This window comes from Chiloscyllium plagiosum, unplaced genomic scaffold (assembly GCF_037043375.1).
Source record: "Chiloscyllium plagiosum isolate Xiang-an unplaced genomic scaffold, Cpla_swu_hap1 HiC_scaffold_45, whole genome shotgun sequence".
Taxonomy (NCBI): Eukaryota; Metazoa; Chordata; class Chondrichthyes; order Orectolobiformes; family Hemiscylliidae; genus Chiloscyllium; species Chiloscyllium plagiosum.
In genome coordinates, this window is record NW_028270183.1 from 30,104,994 (window position 1) to 30,129,711 (window position 24,718).

Consider the following 24,718-nt stretch of genomic DNA (forward strand, 5'->3'; position numbering starts at 1 on the left):
TATCTATCTATCTATCTATCTATCTATCTATCTATCTATCTATCTATCTATCTATCTATCTATCTATCTGTCTGTCTATTTATCTGTCTCTCTGTCTATCTATCTATCTATCTATCTATCTATCTATCTATCTATCTATCTATCTATCTATCTATCTATCTATCTATCTATCTATCTATCTATCTGTCTGTCTATTTATCTGTCTCTCTGTCTATCTATCTATCTATCTATCTGTCTCTCTGTCTATCTATCTATCTATCTATCTATCTATCTATCTATCTATCTATCTATCTATCTATCTATCTATCTATCTATCTATCTATCTATCTATCTATCTGTCTGTCTATTTATCTGTCTCTCTGTCTATCTATCTATCTATCTATCTATCTATCTATCTATCTATCTATCTATCTATCTATCTATCTATCTATCTATCTATCTATCTATCTATCTATCTATCTATCTATCTATCTATCTATCTATCTATCTATCTATCTATCTATCTATCTATCTATCTATCTGTCTGTCTATTTATCTGTCTCTCTGTCTATCTATCTATCTATCTATCTATCTATCTATCTATCTATCTATCTATCTATCTATCTATCTATCTATCTATCTATCTATCTATCTATCTATCTATCTATCTATCTATCTATCTATCTATCTATCTATCTATCTATCTATCTATCTATCTATCTATTTATCTGTCTCTCTGTCTATCTATCTATCTATCTATCTATCTATCTATCTATCTATCTATCTATCTATCTATCTATCTATCTATCTATCTATCTATCTATCTATCTATCTATCTATCTATCTATCTATCTATCTATCTATCTATCTATCTATCTATCTATCTATCTATCTATCTATCTATCTATCTGACTATCTATATATCTGACTATCTATCTAAGTTTACAAAATAGAATTGGCTTGAATTTGCAGAGCTTCTCGAAAACTTATCGATTCATGCGTCTCATTTAAACAGAGGGACCCTTCATATATGGCTAGCAGTGATATAGAGTGGCGTTTAATTGTGCTGATTTCCATGAGTTAATAGTGCGTGTCATAGCTGCCAAGGGACAGATAAATGATCTATTTGCGCCCTGTATCAGTGGCATTTCTTCTTGTGATTGGCTATAATTTACGACACACTCAATAGTAGTGTCTGATCGACAACTCGTCCCCACACAGCAATGATATGGAAGCTGAGAAACTTTCTTTCTTATTCACGGACCCATTTTAATTTATTAAATTCCCTTTCAAAGCTTCACCTGAATTTCACTGTTCATTCAATGTTTAGCGATCAGGCAGGCGATTTTCCAACACTGCACAGTTTCAAGGGCGGCCTTAGGGTCGGAAAAAGTGAGGATTGCAGATGCTGGAGATCATGGTCGAGAGTGTGGTCCTGGAAAAGCGCAGCATGTCAGGCACCAGCCGAGAAGCAGGAGAATCGAGGTTTCGGGCATAAGGCCTTCATCAGGAATTTCAAAAACCTCGATTCTCCTGCTCGTCGAATGCTGCCTGACACGGTCTTAGGATCGGAAAAAAATTGAGAAATGCAGAGAAACATTCTGTAATGTGAGGAGATTGTTCACCTCACAAGGTCTGGAAGGTAGAGTGACGTGCACCCACATTGTAAACAGAATCACTTTGGACATCATCCGAATTAAGTTGCCTAATTAGAATTTAGAAACCTCTGCAAAAAATTATAATTTAGTTTGGCAGTGTGTTAGAGACTTGGACTTTCTGCAAAAAACAAACATGTTTCCAGTATTTGTATTCGCTGATAATGTCATTGAACTTTTTGATTGTTATAACCAGTCGAGTAAAAGTAGAAATATTGTGAATGCATTTCCAATTGATTAAATGCAAAATTGATAACTATGATCTGCACCATACTTCACGCTGTTTCATTGTACTTTCACTATTAAAAGGAAGGGAAGTTTTTGAATCATGCCATTCGGTAATGCAAGTCTCCAAAGACAGATACATGCCCGCATTTTAAGTACAGACTGGTGTAAATATAACAGCCAATCTGTTCGGGTTGTGCAAGTTGAGATGAGTTTCCAATTTTGGCGTTCAGCAGGAAACCAGCAGGTGGAACCTGGCAGCCTGCCCCTTCTGATGTGCATTTAAAAGCTGGTCACTCTACCGGAGTTCAATGGTCCCGGATTTGGATTGGTTAGCGAGCTCTTGGCAAATGTTTTTCCTCAAGTTACCAGAAGGATGCTGTTGATAATTTCTCTCAGCTTGTTCCTGACTTTATTATCCAGTGAGTATTTATGATCAATGTCCCAGTCTCAGTGTTACTTTACCTCTGGAATGTAGCAAAGTCAGCAACCATTTCATTTCACTGATACTTTGGCTGTATGTCGTCTTTTCCCAGGTGTCCAGTCGGCGGATCTTTTGAGTCAGCCCGAAGCAGAGACCGGTAGTCCTGGAGGCTCCCTGAGACTGACCTGTAAAGCCAGCGGGTTCAGTGTTGATGGCTACAGCATGTACTGGATTCAACAAATTCCTGGGCAGGGGCTGGAATTGCTGCTTCACTACTACAGCTCATCGAAAAATAACTATGCACCAGCGATTAAGGATCGGTTTACTGCATTCAAAGACATTTCAAACAATACCTTCGGGTTGGACATTAAGCTCCTGAAGATCGAAGACACCGCCATGTATTACTGTGGAGTATACTACAGTAATTGGGCTGTAGCACTGCAATTATGACCAATACAAAAACCCACTTAGCCCGAATTGTTTGAAACTTGGTCGATATTTGGATTTACAAGCCATCTAAAACTGCAATGGTGTTAGTTCTGTGTGATATTATCCAAACATCTCAGTTTGATTTATAAAAGTGGTGATAATTATTGATGCACCTGTTTGAGACGTGTTCATGTGTTACCCTGTGGAATATAAAACATTTGAATCATTTGGCAAGAGTGAGCAGCATCGCTAGTATAATTAGAATGTGATGAACATTTCCCGTGAATTTATGTTGCTCAGGGTTACCAAGATTCAGAATAAAAGCAGGTTACTGCTTGTTTTAAGCAGAGCCAGTTTCAGTGTGGACCTAGCCAGAGAATGTAACGCTGTGACTATCTTTATTAGTGGGGACAAGGGACCATGGTGACAGTGACTGCAGGTAAGAACCATGAAATTTCTCTTTATGTGAGTATTCATGAGTTAGGTGAAAATCAGAATCTGGAATGAGCTTTGTTTGATTTAGAACAAAGAACAAAGAACAAAGAAATTTTACAACTCACGAACAGGCCCTTCGGCCCTCCAAGCCTGAGTTTAGATTAGAGTGGTGCTGGAAAAGCACAGTAGATCAGGGCAGCAGTAAAATCGACGTTTCGCAAAATCTCTTCATCAGGAATACAGGCAGAGTGCCTGAAGGGTGGAAAGATAAATGAGAGGAGCATGGGGTAGGGGTGGTGAGATAGTAGCATAGAGTACAATAGGTGAGTGGGGGAGGGGATGAAGGTTATAGGTCAGGGAGGAGGGTGGGTGGATAGGTGGAAAGTAAGATAGGCAGGTAAGACAAGTCATGGGGACAGTGCTGAGCTGGAAGTTTGGAGCTGTGGTGAGGTGGGTGAAGGGGAAATTAGGAAACTGGTGAAGTCCACATTGATGCCCTGGAGTTGAAGCATTCCGGGGTGGAAGATGAGGCATTTTTCCTCCACGTCGGGTGGTGAGAGAGCAGTGGTGAAGGAGGCCCTGGACCTCCATGTCCTCGGCTGAGGGGGAGGGATAGTTGAAATGTTGGGCCATAGGGTGATGTGGTTGATTGGTGCGGGTGTCCCAGAGATGTTCCCTAAAGCGCTGTGCTAGGAGGCGTCCAGTCTTCCCAATGTAGAGGAGACTGCATCGGGAGCAACGGATACAATAAATGATATTGGTGGATGTGCAGGTAAAACTTTGATGGATGTGGAAGGCTCCTTTGGGGCCTTGGATGTAGGTGAGGGAGGAGGTGTGGGCATAGGTTTCGCAATTCCTGCGGTGGCAGGGGTAGGTGCCAGGACGGGAGGGTGGGTTGTTGGGGGCGTGGACCTGACCAGGTAGTCACGAAGGGAACTGTCTTTGCGAAAGTTGGAAATGGGTGGAGAGGGAAATATATATCCCTAGTGGTGGGGTCCATTTGGATGTGGCGGAAATGCCAGCGGATGATTTGGTTTATGCGAAGGTTGGTAGGGTGGAAGGTGAGCACCGGGGGTGGGGGGGGGGGGGGGGGGGGGGAGTGCTCCAGCCTGAGCTGATCCAAATGTACTGTCTAAACCTCTCAGTCAATTTCTAAGCATTTGTATCCCTCTGCTGCCCACCTACTCGTGCATCTGTCCAGACACATCCTAAATGAATCTACCATGCCTGCCTCTACCACCTCTGCTGACAACACGTTCCAAACGCCCACCACCCTCTGTGTGAAGTACTTGCCTCATGTAACCCCCTTAAACTTTCCACCTCTCACCTTGAAAGCATGACCTCTCGTTACTGAATCCTTTACCCTGGGAATAAATCCATTCTGTCTATACCCTTCATGATCTTGTAAACCTCAATCAGGTACCCCTCAATCTCCTTTTTTCTAGTGAAAATAAAGTTAATCTACGGAACCTCTCTGCATAGCTAGCACCTTCCATACCAGGCAACGTCCTCGTAAACCTTCTCTGCACCCTCTCCAAAGCGTCCACATTCTTTTGGTAATGTGGCGATCAGAACTGTACAGAGCATTCTACATGCGGGCGAACCAATGTCTTGTACAATTTGAACATGACCTTCCAGCTCTTATACTCAATACCCCAATCAATGAAGGCAAGCATACTATATGCCTTCTTGACCACTCTATCCACCTGTGCAGCAACCGTCAGGGTACAATGGACCTGCACTCCCTCATCTCTCTTCCCATCAACTTTTCCCAAGGCTGTTCCAGTCATTGTATAATGAGCTCTAGAATTAGACTTGCCTAAATGCATCACCTCACATTTATCTGGATTGAAAGCCATCTGTTACTTTTCCACCTAACTCTCATCTATATCCTCCTGTATTCTCTGACAGTCCCATATGCTTTCTGCCACTCCACCAATCTTTGTGTCATCTGCAAACTTGCTGTTCATACGAACAGTGTCCTCTTCTAGATCATTTATGTATATTACAAACAACAGTGGCCCCAATACTGACTTCTGTGGAACACCACTGGTCACCTTTCTCCATTTCGAGAAACTCCCTTCAACTACTACACTCTGTCTCCTGTTGCTCAACTAGTTCTTCATCCACCTAGCTAAAACGTCCTGCACACCATGTGACTTCACTTTCTCCATTAGTCTACTGTGGGGAACCTTATCAAACACCTTACTGAAGTCCATGTATATGACATCAAAAGCCCTTCTTTCGTCTAGCAACTTGGTCACTTCCTCGAAGAATCTATTAAGTTGGTAAGGCACGATCTCCCCTGCACAAAACCATGTTGCCTATCACTGATAAGCTCATTCTTTTCTAAATATAAATAGATCCTATCTCTCAGTACCCTCTCGTGCAACTTCCCCACAACCGACATCAGGCTTACTGGCCTATAGTTACCTGGAATATCCCTACTACCCTTCTTGTACAGGGGGACGACATAAGCAACCTTCCAGTCCTCCGGCACCTCACCTGTATTTAAGGGTGCCACAAAGATATCTGTCAGGGCACCAGTTATTTCCTCTCTCGCCTCCCTCAGCAACCTGGGATAGATCCCATCCGGTCCTGGGGATTTGTCCACTTTAATAACCTCTAGCATACCCAACATATCTTCCCTACTTATGGCCAACGTGATCCAGACTAATCAAACTTCTGTCTCTAAACTCATGATACATTATGTTCCTTTCCTCAGTGAAAACTGATGCAAAGTAATCATTCAGAATCTCACCCATTCTCTCAGGTTCTGCACACAGCCTTCCTTCCTTATCTTTTAGTTGACCAATCCTTTCTCTGGTTACCCGCCTGCTTCTTATATAAGAATAAAATGTTTGGGATTTTCCTTAATTCTGCTTGCTAAAGCTATTTCATGACCCCGTTTAGCTCGCTTGATTCCTTGAAATGATCTTTCTGAAAAGTGATTACACCCTGCAATTAAGAATTGAACAAGGCTGCGACGGACTCAGTTGCTCGGTGATTTTTTAAAAAATCAGTTAAGCAAACTGTATGGCTGGATTACTTGAAAAACTAAAAGTCTCTTAAACAGGTAGATTAACAAATTTAACAACTGGAACGGCATTGTGACTGCCTCACAGTGCCAGGGACAGGTAGGAATGTTCAATAGGGCCGTGCTGATTTGGAAGGTTGGATCTGGGATAAGGTAAGGGGGAGCGGAAATGAAGAAACCATTGAAATCCATATTGATCCCATGTGGTTGGATGGTCCCAAGATGAGACGTTCATCCTGCAGGCGTCGGGTGGTTAGGGTTTGGCGATGAGGCCAGGACCTGCATTCCCGTGGGGGAGTGGGAGGGGTGTTAAAATGTTCAGCCACGGGGCAGTGGGGTTGGCTAGTGCATGTCCCAGAGTCGTTCTCTGAAAGGATCAGTGAGTTGATGTCCTGTCTCCCCGATGCAGAGGAGACCACATCGGGTGCAACGGACACAGTAGATCAGCTAGATTCGTTACATTCTAGATTGAACTTTCTTGCAGCGCTGGGTTTCATTATGTTGATTTGAATTGATTAAATTCCGATTTTGTTTTGCTTCATTGTGTTGAGTTGAGTTAATTGGATTCTGACTCACTTTGTAGAATCGAACTTTATTTTCAAGGGGTTTCATGCTTTCAGTCTATGGTATTTTTCTGCTGAAGAGATTGTCTGTCTGGACCACTTTTAATCAGTAATATTTGTGAAGTTCTTTGGTTTTTGTACGTTGTTTCTGTATTTATTAAACTAAAGTGGCGACATTAGACCAGTTTGTAATTTCCTGAAGACAGAAGACATAAGACAGAAAAGTGGGAGGTTGAGAAATGAAGAAAAAAAAACATTATTGGATTTACTTCAAAAGAATTCAGTTTTAAACATCGACTACACAAATTCTGCTTTAACTAACCTCATTCAAAAATATATTTGTGACTAAAATGTCTTACTGACTATTAGGTAAGATTTCACAATTAAGACTAAAAGTATTATAAATTACGGGATTGTGTGGTACCATTTATCATTGAACTAATTTTGATTTGACATGAGCGCATTAATCAACAAATATCTCTCAATGCACATGGATAGGATAAATAGATAAGATCTTTCCCTCCGACTAATGCACCTAACGCTATGGGCAAGTTAGCATGGCCAATTCACTAAACCTGCACATTTTTGGACTGTGGGAGGAAATCCACGCAGACACGGGGAAAATGCGTAATCTCCACAGAGACAGTCATCCGATGCTGGAACCGAACCTAGGACTGCAGTGCTGTTAAACAACAGTACTAACCACTGAAACACTGTGCCATCCGTTTGCAATGATGCCGTTTTGGTTCTGTTGAAAGAGTTTGCAGAGTCAGTTCTGCTGCAAACTCATCATTGAATCTCAGTATTATCATTTGGTAATATTTGTTCTGTTGAGAAGATTATTATATTTGTTTGTGCATTATTTACGTTAATGGTCAAAGTTGAAACTCACACAACACCAGGTTCGAGTCCAGCGGAGTTATTTGGGAATATTGATGATGTCAGTGAACTGCTCCAGTTTCCCCATTGAGTGCAGTCATCATGTGAGCTGAAATGTTTTGAAGCCCAATATGAGGAAAAACGCAGGTTACAAAGGGTTTGGAAATTAAGGGAAGAAAATACCTTATGACACTTTGATTAATAATAAGTAGCAATTTTGGATTAATGTTGCAAACATTAACATTGGTTTACATTTCTAATTCAGAACTCAACTACCTACTCCAATCACAAGATCTGACATGAAGCATTTACCAATAACAGAGAAACATCAATAGAATTTCAAAAGTAGAATGTTCTAATAGTTCTAATAGTTCTTGATATCGAACAAAATGCCATTTTGATGAATCATTAATCAACGATCACCTTTCAATTCCGCTGAACACTATCTGTAATACTTCAGGCTGGAAAAGATCATTGATAGGAACCATTTCGCAATTTTGCCCGAAATGTTTCCATGAAGAACAGATCAGTTTTGCAAGTAACTTGAGTTAATTAAGTATTATATTCCTGATTAACTTGATTTCCGGGAATAAAACTTTAAGTAGGTGATTTTGGCGACACGGCTCTTGACATTTTCTTAAGTATAGAGAGTTCCATTTTACAACAACATATCAATTCTGGAGTCTTTCGTTAGAATGGAACTGATATAGTACATTAGGTGACCAAAGGTTCGCTGTCAAATTAATTATAATAATCCTGTCGTGATCTCATCATGAGAATAGATGCTGGGAATACAGAGAATATATTATATTGTGATATACTCTGTATTCAGACTTACGCCATTTAATATTTTGCAGATGACACTAACTAAACGACAAGAGAAAAGGCTGTTTATTTTAAACGATTAAAATAGACTAATATTATTTTAATTATTGCATTTGACTGAATGCTAAAATATTGCAATCTGAAGGCTACTTCTCAGATTGGTTAAGTGCAATGACCATGTATTTAGACATTAATTAAATCAAGCAATAGTTTTCAATCCATGCATTTTAAAAAATTATTCTTCACTCTAAAGTGATTAATAACAAAATTAATTCGCAATAGCAAACCAAACCTGACTGTAAACATTTCTTATGATTTATACAACATAAATGCGTTTACACAGTGGAATGCAATATTTTTGCACTGTTTTCTACAGTATGTGCAAAATCGTCAAAATTTAAGAAATGTTTTAAGAATATGTAAAATTAATCCAGAGAATAATATATTTCTTAGTGAGCTGTGTTTATATTAGTGAAATTTCTGACCTCCATGATTGTGTTAATTATAATGAGACATTAAGTTTACTACAACAATGAATGTTTATTGTGAAAACATTCTCATTCACGTTAATGCATGCTCTCTGGATAGATGATTAGATGAGATTACATTACAGTGTGGAAACAGGCCCTTCGGCCCAACAAGTCCTCACCGACCCGCCGAAGCGCAACCCACCCATACCCCTACATTGACCCCTTTAAACTAACACTACGGGCAATTTAGCATTGCCAATTCACCTGACCCGCACATCTTTGTGACTGTGGGAGGAAACCGGAGCACCCGGAGGAAACCCACGCAGACACGGGGAGAATGTGCAAACTCCACACAGTCAGTTGCCTGAGTCGGGAATTGAACCCGGGTCTCTGGCAGTGTGAGGCAGCAGTGCTAACCACTGTGCCACCGTGCCGCCCACTGTGCCACCGTGCCGCCCACTGTGCCACCGTGCCGCCCAGATGCTGTGGTAAATGTTAAATTCCAGTGAATCTACATTTGTAGTGACAGGATGAACAGGTTAGGATCAGCACTGTTCTATTGGTCGTGTCTGCATTCGTTTCGTTTGTCCTGGGGTGACACGGCATCTCGGTGGTTAGTACTGTTGCCTCACAGCACCACGAATCCTATTCAATTTCAGCCTCGGGCGACTGTTTGCATGGTTTCCCCGTGTCTGCATGAGTGTTTCGGTTTCCTCCAACAATCCAAAAATGTGCAGGTTAGGTCATACTAAATTGTACATAGTGCTCAGGGTTGCGTAGCGTAGGTGGATTAGTAAGGGACAAATCTGACTCGCATCAATAAATGTATATTTATATCAAATCCAAAATAAATTGATTCCTCAGCACAATTGATGACAGAATGTCGAGAATGCGTATTTTCTCTCTAACCAATGCTGTACTCGTTCAGTAGAATTTGACTGTTCAGTGGGGTGTAAATATTCAAACCCCAGCAGCAGATGATCATAGCTTTGCAGTGGGTACTTAATTTACATCTCAGCTCATGCAGTAGCATTCCTGAAAATACTTTGCCAACAGTAATCGAACAAGCTTCATCAGCATCTTACACACTGGGTGTGAGTTCTCATAGATCGTAGAGTCATAGACTGCAGGAATTTGGAAATCGGTTCTGAGAAATAATATATCAGGCTTGGGAGATTTTGATTGAGCGGGGCAAAGGGAATTGTGCTATATATTTCATTCGTGCTTTATTTTGGGTGCAGTTTCTGGTTCGAGAAAATATGGAAATAGTTTGTGAAATAACCGTCACTGAATTTGAAATGTTAACTTTGCTTTCTCTCCACAGGTGCTGCCAGACCTGCTGAGTTTTTCCTGCAATTTGTGCTTTTATTTCAGATTTCCATCATCCGAAGTTTGCGTTTCCATTTTCAATTGGAAAAGCAGAGATTGTTAATAATTTTCATCAGAAAAATGCATTTTAATTATTGCTCAAATATTTCTGTTTTCGATAAGCTTGACATGTGAGTGAACTGATATTCAGCCGTAGTTTCAGAACTAACTGTATCAAGGAGTAACAATAATTCTCCAGAGTGCAGCCATTGGTCTAAATCAGTGGCCTTTATTTTGACCAATTAAATGTAGAATGTCGATGCTCCCATTCCAAATAATAAGCAGGATTAAAAAAAAAACAACCTTTACGTCGTTCATATATTTTATTAAAACATTGTTTAGCGTCAGTGAAAGCCGAAACTGTGACCCAACGATCGGAAGGTAGGCACAGCAGTGAGGCACAAAGCGCCTTGAGCTGTTCCGCAATTTAATTAGATCATGCTTGATTTGACCTAACTCCATGTGCTTGACTTCGGTCTTGTGCCCTTTAACACTTGATTAATGGAAAAATAGGATCGATCCCAGATGTCATAATTGATCTGCAAATAACAGAGGGAGGCACATTGGCTGGTTCTGAAAGATAATCCTGTGAAATATTTAAAGTGACCTAAAGAGGCTGTAATTAATTGATAAACAGAATGAATTTTAAATATCTGACAAGTTCAAATTGTAGCACCACGATCAAATTTATCAGATTCCTTTAATTTGACATTATATTTTGTTATTCCAAATCAGTGGGGTTAAACAGTGAGGAAACGTTCATTCCCATTAATTGTTTGTAATGTGCCTAAATGATTTGGATGAGAATATAGGAGACCCAGTCAGTAAGTTTTCAGATGACACCAAACTTAATGACATAGTGGACAGTGAAGAAAGTTACTATCTATTGGGTCAATGGCTTAAGAAATGATAGATGGAGTTTACTTTGTTTAAATGTGAGGTATTACTTTTTGGCAAAACAAACAAGGGCAGGAATTATTCACTTCATAGCAGGGCCCTGGATGGTGGTGACGAACAGAGAGACTGAGGGATGCAGGTATAATCCCTTCAAATTCAAATCACAGATGGAGAGATTGGTGAAGAATGCGTTTATCACTCATTGTTCAAACTTTTGAGTCTCAGAATTGGGCTGTCATGTTGAGGTTGTGCAGATCGCAGATGGGGCGTCTTCTGGAGTAATGTGTGTAATTCTCGTAGCCCTGTTGCGGCTGGGACAGTATTAAACGGAGAAGGTACAGGAAATGGTGCCAGGATGTTGCCTGTCTTGAAGGGCTTGAGTTATAAATATTGGCTGGATAGGTTAGGACTTCTACACTGCAGCGTGGAAGATCGAGGGGCGACCTACAGTGTTAATAAAATCATGAGGGACATACTGTTACAACGCCGACGCTCAACCCTTCTGTTAATTAAAACCAAACACACAGAAAAACTCTCCACACCTCGTATTTTTTTAACAATGTGAGTGAATGAAAGAGAACTTCTAATTTCCATTATTTGGAGGAAAATAGCCTATTATTTTCGAACAGAGCACTAAACAAAACTATTAACAAATCCAAACCCCCTTTTTCTTAACTAATTATTAACTGACCCCACGTCTATAACAATGCTGCTCCAACAGCAGAATTATTAAATATTACATTCAATTAATCTGAAGTCCACACAGTTTCTGTCTTGTCCGCTATCTTCAGTCTTCCACCTATTGATCTTCCTGGCTCATCTTCTTACATTTTTACTGCTGTTGCAGGAAAAGAAGCCTTTTGATAAAGAGGGTGTTCTTATTCCTTTGAGAAATTTGAAAGCAAGCTGTTAGATGCATAGTTCGCTCTCCAGCTCGCCGGCAGTTGCTCTGCTGTTCAGTGGCAGTTGCTCTGAACAATTTCTAAAATGCCTTGGTTTAATACGCCCCAATATCATACCTTCTCGATGGTCTGATGCTGTCAATATAATAAATTCAAACACAATTGTATTTCAGTATCCTGGGCAGAATTTAAACTAGTGCCGAGAATGTCATGCTGGAAAGGCACAGCAAGTCAGCCAGCATCTGAGAAGCAGGAGAATTGACAGTTCGGGCATAAGCCCCTTCCACAGGGATGGATTCCTGATGAAGGGCTTGTGCCTGAATGTCGATTCGTCTGCTTCTCGGATGTTGCCTGACCTACTGTGCTTTTCTAGCACCACACTCTCGACTATGATCTCCAGAATCTGCGGTCCTCACTTTCGTCTAAATAATTTAAACTTATTGATTAAATTTGAATTGGTACCAAAACAGCAACAGAAACTCGGGCGCCCATTTAACAGCATTTGCTGCATCTTTTTTGGAACAGATAATCTTTTAGCTGTTCTGTTCTGCAGCTGTACTGCACTTTAAACTTACTTTGAAAATGTGGAAAACACTTTTTGTCTGAAAGTGAACAAAATCTCTTTCAATTTCATAACAATACGGTGAATAGCAAAGATTTTGTTTCCTCAGGAGGGGGAGTTCAAAACTGGGGGAATATTTTTAAGATGAAAGGAGAAAGACCGAAAATGGAGATGAAGGCAACTTTGTTTTTTACACAGAAGGTGGTTAAATGTGGAATGAAGTGCCAGAGGAAGTGATGGATTGCAGGTATTGTTACCACGTTTAAAAGACATTTGGGTAATACATGAATAGGGAAGATTTGTTGGGATATGGTCATACGTAGAGTGTTGGTATTAGTTTATTGTGGAAACAATATGGCATGGACCAGTTGGACTGATGATCTGCTTGACTCTATGACTCCATGACTATAAATACATTCCCTCAGGTCACTGAAGGAAACCATTTGGAACATCATCGGTGTGTGGACATGCTATGAGTTTTTAAATTAGTTTTTGAGTCTTCAAGTGAGTATTTGCACCTCTGGATAAGCATGAAAGTGTCTGAATTCTTTCTTCTCCCTGAGAACCTAATACTCATCAGCTTATAATCGAGAAACAGGACAGAGACAGTGAATACGGGCAACTTAGGTTCGAGTGTAGTTTGAAGAGAAACATTCAGGTGAAATTCTTCAATGCTTGTACTGCCATTGTCCTCATAGCTCAACGTTTTGGGATATGCTGTTGAAGGAACATAAAAGTTAGATGATACTGGAAGCCTCTCCACCTCTACCTATTGCTGTTCCATTTATGAAATTGTCATAAATATTTCTGCTCAACAACCTTTATAATGCTTAATAACATTTAACCCCATTGTTTAATATTCAACTAGAGAGTGATGATCCTCTGAAATTCTCTGCCACAGAAAGTACTTGAGGTCAAGACATTAAATCTTTAAAGCAAGCTGTTACTTTATGTCAGGGTCGGTGGAGAAAGCATCAGTGGGGTTCTCTGCTAGATGATAAGCTGTGAAAGCATTGAAGCATGGTTATTAAGTTTCCAGATGACATCAAAATTAATGGAGTAGTGGACAGTGAAGAAGGTTATCTAAGAGTACAATGCGATCTTGATCAACTGAGCCAATGAGTTAAGGAATGGCTGATAGTGTTTAATTTAAATGAATGTGAGATATTGCATTTTGGTCTGACAAACCAGAACAGGATGACACAGTTAATGGTAGAGCTGTAGGAGTGCTGTTGAACAGACAGCCTAGGCTTCAGGTACCTAGTTCCCTGAAAAAAGTGTCACAGACAGACAGAGTGTTGAAGAAGGTGTTTTGCACGCTTGCCTTCATTGCCTTCATGAGATATTGGTGAGGTCACTTTTGGAGTATAGCATTTAGTCATGATCATACTCTTATGGGAAGGATATTATTAAATTTTAAAGGGTGCAGAAATGTTTTGCAAGGATGTTACTGGGACTGGAGGGTTTGAGTTATGAAGAGAGGTTGGATAGGCTCAGAATTTGTTTTTAGAGAGAGTATGACGCTGAGGGGTGACTGAGTTTAAGAAAATTCTGAGGTGCATAAATAAATTGAATATTAGAGGTATTTTTCAACTGGTAGGGCGGTTCAAAACTAGAAAGCATGGTTTAAGATCAGATTTAAAACAGACTTGAGGAGCAGCATTTTTCACAGAAAGGATGCTGCCTTAATAGAATTTTTGCTAGCGCAAGTGGCAGATGCAGGTACATTTATAAATTTAAAAGACATTTCGGCAAGAATGTGAATAAGAAAAGGTCAGCGGGATATGGACCAAATGTAGGCAAACTAGTTGAGTTTGGGAGCCTTGTTTGGCAAGGACAAGTTCGGGTGAAGAGTCACTTTCCGTTCTGTGTGACTCTATGGCTCAATGTTGAAGCAGGCTCGAAGTTCAAAATAAGTTTACTAAGGTCAGAAGGTGGAGATTTGGTAACGGGAGAGGGTGATAATGTGATGCAATGTGAGCTGATAGGCTGTGACGTTTTAGTTTGGAAGCGTGGTGCTTGGTGGGATCACTGGTAGTTTGAGTGTAAATGCAACAGATGGATCAGTTGCAAGGCTAGTTAGTTGATAGTAAACAGGGCGCCAGGTTGGGTCAGTGGTAGTGAAGTGGTCATGAAGTGGTAGGTGGACATGATGTCAAAATGCAATAATCAGAAGTTGGTGAAATGACAGGCAGTAAGGGCAGGTGGGATAGGGAGGTAGGTTGCAATGTGCACAGGTTTCTTTGGGTAAGATGACAGGTAGATGACTAAGGGCTGGGAATATGTCTGGAAGAGTTGGATCCTGTCAGGGGGTGTGTGAAAACTATGGTGGCATGTCCAGTTAGTGACAGCTGTACCACGGACGTTCATGCAGGGCAGATTCGAGGTTGTCAATGTGGATGGAAGTTCAGAACATGACAGTGAGCGAATGGTGTTTAGTATGAGATTAATTCTTTGCAATAAACTGGGTGTTAATTTGATAGTTATTGAAGTTAAAATGTTAATATCTCGAACCATACTTGGGGAAATGGCCAACTCAGTCAGCCATAATACTCCAAAGTCTCTGAATGCTTAAAGGAGGCAGTCACGTTTTCAAAGACCTCCAAAATTTGGATTTTTTGTAATATACATAAATGATCTGGAGGAAGGTATACATGGTCTGTTTAGAAAGTTTGTAGATGACACTAAGATTGGTGGAGTAGCGAATTGTGAAGCAGACTGTCAGAGAATGCAGCAGAATATGGATTTGAGAGTTGGGCAGGGAAATGAAAGATGACGTTCAATCCAGGCAAATGTGAGATGATACATTTTGGAAGGTCTATTTCAAGAGGGAACTATACGTTAAATGGAAAACCCCCGTGAAAATTGATGTACAGAGAGATTTGGATGTTCAGGTACATTGTGGCAACGCAGGTCAGTCGAGTTCTCAAGGAGGCATACGGCATGCTTTCTGTCATTGAATGGGATATTGAGCACAAGAGTTGGCAGGTCATGTTATAGTTGTGTAGGACTTTGGTTTGGTCACATTTGGAATATTGCGTCCAATTCTGGTCGCCATATTGCCAAAAGGATAAGGATGATTTGGAGAGGATACAGAGGATATTCATCACGATGTTGCCTGGTAGGGAGGGTGCTAGCTATGAAGAGAGGTTGAGTAGATTAGGATTACTTTTGTTAGAAAGATGGAGGGTGAGGGAAAACCTGTTTGAGGTCTACAAAACCGTGAGAGGTATAGATAGAGTGGATAGCATGAAGCTTTTTCAGAGAGTGGGGAACTCAGTTACTCCAGTCACGAGTTCAAAGTGAGAGGGGAGAAGTTTACGGGAGATATAAGTGGTAAGTAATTTGTCCAGAGGGTGGTGGGTGCCTGGAGCGTGTTGGTAGAGGTGGGCATGATAGCTTTATTGAAGATATTTATAGACAGATATACGAATGGGCATGGGGCAGAGGGACACAGATCCTTAGAAAATAGGCAACAGGTTTGGATAGAGGATCTGGGTAATCATAAACTTGGAGGGCCTATTCCTGTGCTGTAATTGTCTTTGTTCTTTGTTCTTTAATTGCCAGTTGGAAGTTTCACCTTCAATCAGGCGAGACAGATCTTTTTCTGGTCTCGATGATCAGCTCCTATCTCTGATGCTGCAGCGACCATCATCCCATCGAGAGACACATGCCTTGCATTGCTAAGTGAGAAGGAAGCTTCTCAACAGATGCGGGAATAAATTGAGGACTTCAGTTGCTGGACATCAGAGTCGAAGAATGTGCAGCTGGAAAAGCACAGCTGGTTAGGCAGCATCCATGGAACAGCACTGATGAAGGGCTTTTGCCCAAAACATCGATTCCACTGCTCCTCGGATGTTGCCTGACAGGCTGTGCTTTTCCAGCACCACTCTCTTTGCCTTCTCAACACAGGTCTAGATTAGAGTGGTGCTGGAAAAGCACAGCAAGTCAGGTAGCACCCAAGGAGCAGGAAAATCGACGTTTTGGGCAAAAACCCTTCATCAGCAATATTCTTCTATTCTTGATGAAGGGCTTTTGCCCAAAATGTTGATTTTCCTGCTCCTCAGATGCTGCCTGATCTGCTGTGCTTTTCCAGTACCAATCTAATCTAGACACTAGTTTCCAGCATCTGCAGACCTTATTTTTTTTTAACTTCTCAACATAGGTGCCTGGTATTTTCCATCTCGAGGAACAGTGACCTTAAATATTTACATTGATGTTTTATGTTAGATCTGGCCTATCCTTTTCCATCACTATTTTAAAATGAATAGAATTATGGTTGCTGGCTTCAAAGTGCTCTCCCACTGACACCTCAGTCACCTGCCCTGCCTTATTTCCCAAGAGTACGTCAAGTTTTGCACCTTCTCTAGTAGGTACATCCACATACTGAATCAGAAAATAGCCTGTACACACTTAAGAAATTCCTCTCCATCTAAACCTTTAACACTATGGCAGTCCCAGTCTATGTTTGGAAAGTTAAAATCCCCTAACATAACTACTCTATTATCCTTACAGATAGCTGAGATCTCCTTACAAGTTTGTTTCTCAATTTCCCTCTGACTATTGAGGGTGGGTGGGGTGGGGGGGGGCGGGGTCTATAATACAATCCCAATAAGGTGAGCATCCCTTTCTTATTTCTCAGTTCCACCCAAATAACATCCCTGGATGTATTTCCAGGAATATCCTCCCTCAGCACAGCTGTAATGCTATCCCTTATCAAACATGCCACTCCCCCTCCTCTCTTGTCTCCCTTTCTATCCTTCCTCTAGAATTTGTATCCTGGAACTTTAAGCTGCCAGTCCTGCCCATCCCTGAGCCATGTTTCTGTAATAACTATGATATCCCAAACCCATGTTCCTAACCATGCCCTGAGTTCATCTGCCTTCCCTGTTAGGCCCCTTGCATTGAAATTAATGCAATTTAATTTATTTGTCCTCCCTTGTCCCTGCCTGCCCTGACTGCTTGACTCACTTCTGTTCTCAGCTGTACCCGTCTCAGATCGATCTCTTCCCTCACTATCTCCCTGGGTCCCACACCCTACCTTTTTAGTTTAAATCCTCCCAAGCAGTTCGAGGAAATTTCCCTGCCAGTATATTTGTCTCCTTCCAATTTAGGTGCAATCCGTCCTTCTTATACAGGTCACTTCTAATATGGAGAAAGGCCAATTTGACGGTAGTAGGCAAGAACATTCGAAAGCTGATTGGAGGCAGATGTTCGCAGGTAAAGGGACAGCTATAAAATGGGAAGCCTTCAGAAAAGGTGATATTGAAAGTCCAGTGAAAGTTTATTTCTGTCAGGGTGAAAGGGAATACTTGTAGGTATAGGGAATGATGGATGATTAAAGGAATTGAGGGATTGGTTAAGAAAAAGAAGTAAGCGTACATCAGGTATAAACAGGAGAGATCAAGTGAATCCTTAGAAGAGTATAAAAGAAGTAGGAGCATACTAAAGAGGGAAATCAGGAGGGAAAAACGGGGACATCAAATAGCTTTGGCTATCCAAAGGGGTTTTACAAATATATTAAGGACAAAAGGGTAACTAGGGAGAGAATAGGGCCCTTCAAAGATCAGCAAGGCCACCTTTGTGATGAGACACAGAGAATGGGGGAGATACTCAATGAATATTTTGCATCAGTATTTACTGTGGAAAAGGATATGGAAGATATAGACTGTAGGGAAATAGATGGTGACATCTTGCAAAATGTCCAGAGTACAGAGGAGGAAGTGCTGGATTTCTTGAAACGGTTAAAGGTGGAGAAATCCCCAGAACCTGATCAGGTGTACCCAAGACCACTGTGGGAAGCTAGAGAAGTGATTGCAGGGCCCTTGCTGAGATACTTGTATCATTGATAGTCACAGGTGAGGTGCCGAAAGACTAGAGGTCGGCAAACATGGTGCCACTGTTTAAGGAGGGCGTTAAAGACAAGCCAGGGAACTATAGACCGGTGAGCCTGACCTCAGTGGTGGGCAAGTTGTTCGAGGGAATCCTGAGGGACAGGATGTACATGTATTTGGAAAGGCAAGACCTGATTAGGGATAGTCAACATGGCTTTGTGCGTGGAAAATCACGTCTCACAAACTTGATTGAGTTTTTTGAAGTAGTAACAAAGAAGATTGATGAGGGCAGAGCAGTAGATGTGATCTATATGGACTTCAGAAAGGCGTTCGACAAGGTTCCCCATGGGAGACTGCTAAGCAAGGTTAGATTTTATGGAATACAGGGAGAACTAGCCATTTGGAGACAGATTTGGCTCAAAGGTAGAAGACAGAGGGTGTTGGTGGAGGATTGTTTTTCAGACTGGAGGCCTGTGACCAGTGGAGTGCCACAAGGAACGGTTCTGGGTCCTCTACTTTTTGTCATTTACATAAATGATTTGGATGTGTGCATAAGACGTACAGTTAGTAAGTTTGCAGATGACATCAAAATTGGAGGTGTAGTGGACAGCGAAGAGGGCTACCTCAGATTACAACAGGATCGGGACCAGGTGGGCCAATGAGCTGAGAAGTGGCAGATGGAGTTTAATTCAGATAAATGCGTGGTGCTGCATTTTGGGAAAGCAAATCTTAGCAGGACTTATACAATTAATGGTAAGGTCCTAGGGAGTGTTGCTTAACAAAGAGATGTTGGAGTGCAGATTCATAGCTCCTTGAAAGTGGAGTCGCAGGTGGATAGGATAGTGAAGAAGGCGTTTGGTATGCTTTCCTGTATTTGTCAGAATATTGAGTACAGGAGTTGGAAGGTCATGTTGCGGCTGTACAAGACATTGGTTAGGCCACTGTTGAAATATTGCGTGCAATTCTGGCCTTCTTCCTATCAGAAGGATGTTGTGAAACTTGCAAGGGTTCAGAAAAGATTTACAAGGATGTTGCCAGGTTTGGAGGTTTTGAGTTACAGGCAGAGGCTGTACAGGCAGTGGCTGTTTTCCCTGGAGCGTCGGAGAGTGAGGGATGACCTTATAGAGGTTTACAAAATTATGATGGGCATGGATAGTATAAATTGACAAAGTCTTTTCCCTGGGGTGGGTGAGTCCAGAACTAGAGGGCAGGGCATAGGTTTAGGGAAAGATATAAAAGAGAACTAAGGGGCAACTTTTTCATGCAGTGGGTGGTATGTGTATGGAATGAGCTGCTAGAGGGTGTGGTGGAGGCTGGTACAATTGCAACATTTAAGAGGCATTTGGATGGTTACATGAATAGGAAGGGTTTGGCGGGATATGGGCCTGGTGCTCGCAGATGGGAATAGATTGGGTTTGGATATCTGGTCGGCATGGATAGGTTGGACTGAAGGGTGCATGCTGTACATCTTTATGACTCTATGAATCTATGTTAATACCATTTGTGAATCCGACATCCTGAAAATGCTGTGGATTATTATTGACATAAAGTGAACTGGAGTCTGCTTTTAAATATTGTGGCGACAAGAGCAGGTCAGACACCAGTCAGTTTGCAGCAAAGTAACTCACGTCGTGTCCACTTACGCCTGGCCACAGTCTGCAAGGTTTGTGGGTTGTGACTGCATGCTATTCACTTGCCTGGATGAGTGTCGATTTAATCACTTTCAAGCAGTTTAATACCTTCCAGGATAAGCAGACTTGCTGGATTGACATCCGTTTTCTTTTATTTCGGATTGGAATTAGATTGAAACAGATTCACGCTGTGTCTCAAAACCCAGAAATGCTGAAAGCCACTGTAGACTTTAATACAATCAAATTTCATGGTTGGTTATATTGTAATTGGGTAACGACAGATTGCAGAATTACTATTGAACTTTAGTCACGATGTATGTTTTTGGAGATGTTTTGAATCTGAGGTAGTATGATTTGGAAACATTTAATTTCAATTAAGCACTTTGAGAAGAAAACTGATATAAAGGACGAGACAATTTTTTTTGTGCAATGTTTTGTAAAATTTTGGAACAGTTAATGATGATGGTATCGCAGTGTTCTTATTTCTTCATGCAGTAATATATAAATAATCAAGATGGAAGGGCGTGTTTCTGATGAAGGTACCACCACATCATAGTCAACAAAACAACCACAACAAAAATAGTCTAAAATTCCGCTGGAACTTTTAACTGGAACACGTTGGAACAGTCTCACAGCTGTGAACACAGTTTCGTGACTGACACTGTTCTATACACAGAGTCTAACTTGTTAAATCTCCCATTTTTCTTTTACCTAGCGATGCCATCTGCCCCCACACTTTATGGCCTGGTCTCATCCTGTCAACAAGGCGACACGGATCGCTCCATTACTTTTGGCTGTTTGGCGATGGATTACATTCCAGACGTCACCAGAGTGACCTGGAAGAAAGACGGAGAGAAGCTCACAGCTGGATTGAAGACTTACCCATCAGTGAGGGGCAAGAAGGGAACTTACACCCTGAGCAGCCAGTTAACCCTGACCGAGTCAGAGATGAATTGCAGCAAAATCTACTGTGAGGTTCAGCACAGCAAGTCCAACAAGAGCATTGCAATGCCATGTAAGTGTTGGAGGGACTGAGATTAACAGAATAGTTGAGATTAACATGGTGCATTATTTATATCACTTCCCACAGAGTCAGAGAGGGCGACCACAGGGAACATAAACCATTCGGCTTTTTGAATCGATGCCTATCAAAACCAAATTATTCTGTGCAATCTCCGAGCATTTTATCCATTGCCTTGCATAACTTCACACTGTGGTTCAATACTAATTCAATATTATGAGGGTGTCATCTCTCCAAGCCTTACAGAGAGTGATCCAGATTCCCACCACCACCTGAGTTATATTTTTCTGCTGCCATCCTCTCTAATCATCCTTAAACCCCTTCGACGTTGCCTCTACCAACAAGTGGAAATGTTTCTTCCTCTCTCCCCGTCCATGCCCTCATTATTCCACACATCTCCATCATGTCCCCGCTTCTTCTCCTCTGCTCCCAGGAAAACAAATTCAGTCCAGCCAATCTCATTTCATCCTTTCAAAACTACAACTTTGCATCCCGGGTAACATCCTCGTCATCCTTCTCTCGTTCCTCTGCATTGTATTCACATCCCTCCTCTTACGTGGGCTCCACAACTGTATACAGTGCATTTTCTGTGGTCGAACCAAAGTTTTAGTACATTCCAGTTTCACCTCCCTACTCCTAAACTCTGTGCCTCAGCTAATAAAGGCAAGTATCCAACAAACCATAGCATTTGGTATCAGATTCGACAGGTAATTTATACAGTATGCTTCCTTAAGGTCCATCAGAAGACGCCCCTCCAACTCTCCTCCTGACTGTCAGCTCCAGGGAAGACATCGCAAGCAGCAAGTATGCAACTGTCCTCTGTTCAATCATCGGTTTCCATCCGAAGTCAATCTCCGTTAGTTGGTTGAAAAATGGGTTCCCCATGGACTCTAGCTTCTTCACCTCTCCCGTGTGTGAAGCATATGGCAAATTCTCAGCGACCAGTTGGCTGAACATCTCTGCTGTTGAGTGGTTTCACAGCGCCGTCTATACCTGTCAGGTTACTCATCAAGGGCTCACTCAAAGTCGAAGCATAAACGCACCCCAGAAAGCTCCAAATCACTCTGCACTGGAATGTGAATCAGGTACATATAATTATTCAGCGAAGTAAATAGCACAAGGCAGCTGCTAGTTTCTCATCATGCCGTATCTGTTTCCTTTTGATGTAAGTGTTCCTTTACTATTGCTCATTATTCAATATTTTGCAGATCAGCAAATGTTCGTTTGAAATAATTACAACGCAGGGCATGTTTTAGGTTATCATGAATGTTTTCACAATCAAAATATATAAACAATAGTAGGTACATTTTCAGCCTCAGCAAAAGTTGGACTTTGCCACCTGGAAGGAGATTTGCCTGAAGACGGGTAAAACAGATCTTGGAAGAGGAACTTTTCGATTATTTTGCTTTCTGCTTCATAGGAATTTGCGATTGCCTGGATTACACAGTTAAAATCCTACCTCCGCCAATAGAACAGGTCTTACTGGACGCAACGGTCACCTTAACCTGTGTTGTGTCCAAGCTTGGCTCTGGAATCCTGGTAACGTGGATGCGAGGAGAGGAAACTGTGAAATCTGAGATTGCTGACAAGCCCGGAGATGCTGCTGACAGCGTGACCAGCACATTAGTTATCTCGACTCAAGCCTGGCTGAGTGGAGACCATTTCGATTGCTCAGTGAACCATCAGCATCTACCAACACCTGCGAGAGATTCCATTCGCAAGGAGAAAGGTGAGCAGTGAAGTTAAAACACAAAATAAGTTACTGTATTTGTTTCAAATGCATGTGCTATTTAGGTCTGGTTACATCAATAACATGCTTTTATTGGGAATGAGCCAACACTGTTGGGACCATTTGATACCTAAGTAGCTGGTTTTAGATAAAAGATGGATTAAAGGAGATTATATTATGATGGAGTCAAATAAGGCGTGGAGAAACCTGGTTTTGACCTAAACATCAGCATTGACAAATAGACAGAATTTCCAAATTCTGGGCTGGAATCAAGAAAAAAAACTTACTAACAATATTTTTAAAATCTTTTTTGTTTAATAAATTGGATACCATTCTGTATCCTTAGAAAATAAAAGTGGGTAAGTCCAAAACTGAAAATTGAACATTTAAACATGTCGTGAAATATCAATCCATGCCGAATTGTGTCAGGACTTCTTAAAAATTCAGTTGCATTTGTTGCAATTATTCTGCAGTGACTAATCTTCTGGAGCCATCAGTGTCCGTTCTCCTACCCACTTCAGAAGAAATCTCCGAGCAAACGGTCGTCTCACTCACCTGTTTGGTGAGAGGTTTCTTTCCCAGAGAAGTTTTCATCAAATGGACCACCAACAACAAGCCGGTGAATCCCAGTAACTACAGGAACACCAAGGTGATGGCAGAGAATGACAACACTTCCTTCTTCATGTACAGCCTGTTATCGATCACAGTGGAGGAGTGGGCCAGCGGCGCTTCTTACTCCTGTGTGGTGGGACATGAAGCGATTCCACTGAAGACCATCAACAGAACAGTTGATAAATCCAGCGGTAAACCGAGTTTTGTAAACATTTCACTTGCACTGATGGACACCATTAATTCATGTCAATGAAAATCTAAAGGTTACCTTTAATAATTCAATAAAAATAATAAAGGTTTTTTTTTCTCCAATTGTGTTTTAAATACACAATCGTTTAATTAATTTCCCACACTGATCAATATTCCATCCGTCCAGTTAAAGTCAGTTATTAACAGGTCTAAGACGAGGGTCTTGTGCAGTTAACGCTCCCAGCTCAGATATACCCTCGTTCAGGGACAGAGTGAAGCTCACTCAGTGCAGAATTCCACAACGTACCTTTTTCTATGCTTAATCCCACTGAAACTATATCTGACAATGCTATTGTCTTGACAGAAGAAAATCATGCATTTTGATTCCGTGTTCCTGATTCCTGAGTTGTCCATTCCTGCACAATTCATGTCAGCTTTAAATGCCACATTGTACCAATCGGGAACATGTTTAAAAAAAACTTCTCGCAAAATCTTTTTTATTTATGACACAGCAATTGGAAAGGAAAGCTCTGGGCACCAATCACAAAGAGTGCAGAGGAGCTCGAATCTAACTTTCATTTCAGGGAAACGAGCAGGGATCTCGCACCAGAGAATGAGTTGGAAATAGATGTGGTTGAAACTCTTATTCCCCCCGTAGAGTTTTCAAGGGAGTGACCCTGTGTAATGGGAACTAGTGACTAAGGGGAACAGTCAGCTTCCTGCTTACACTCCGTGATTTAAAATTTCTGTGACAATGTTGTAAATGTATATTTTGCGATGAAACATGATACTTTTCAAGAATGTTAGACACGTTTATTCCGGTTCATTATCTTCCAAACTTGATTCCTCATAATCCAATTCTGAACTGGTGATTGGTCATGCCAGTTTGTCTTCTAGAGATTTGTCTCAGTTTGCTGGAGCATTTGGGATCAAACCTGATATTCGATCAGCTGAAGTCATTTTGTTTCACAGACAGAAAACTTGCAGATATTTCTATTCAATGTAATCAGACTCAATTGTTATCATTCGATTAAAACTTTAACAATTATGAA

General features: G+C 41.2%; 1 gene segment (V, D, J or C); it reads left to right on the top strand.

Annotated features, from left to right (window-relative positions):
- Positions 1–2,124: 2,124 nt before the first annotated feature.
- LOC148136438 (Ig heavy chain C region, secreted form-like) lies at positions 2,125–23,789 on the top strand. The segment is given in 7 exon segments: positions 2,125–2,281; positions 2,396–2,719; positions 3,116–3,151; positions 20,831–21,130; positions 21,871–22,221; positions 22,557–22,865; positions 23,339–23,789. Coding segments are annotated over 7 exon segments (1,758 nt in total).
- Positions 23,790–24,718: the final 929 nt, after the last annotated feature.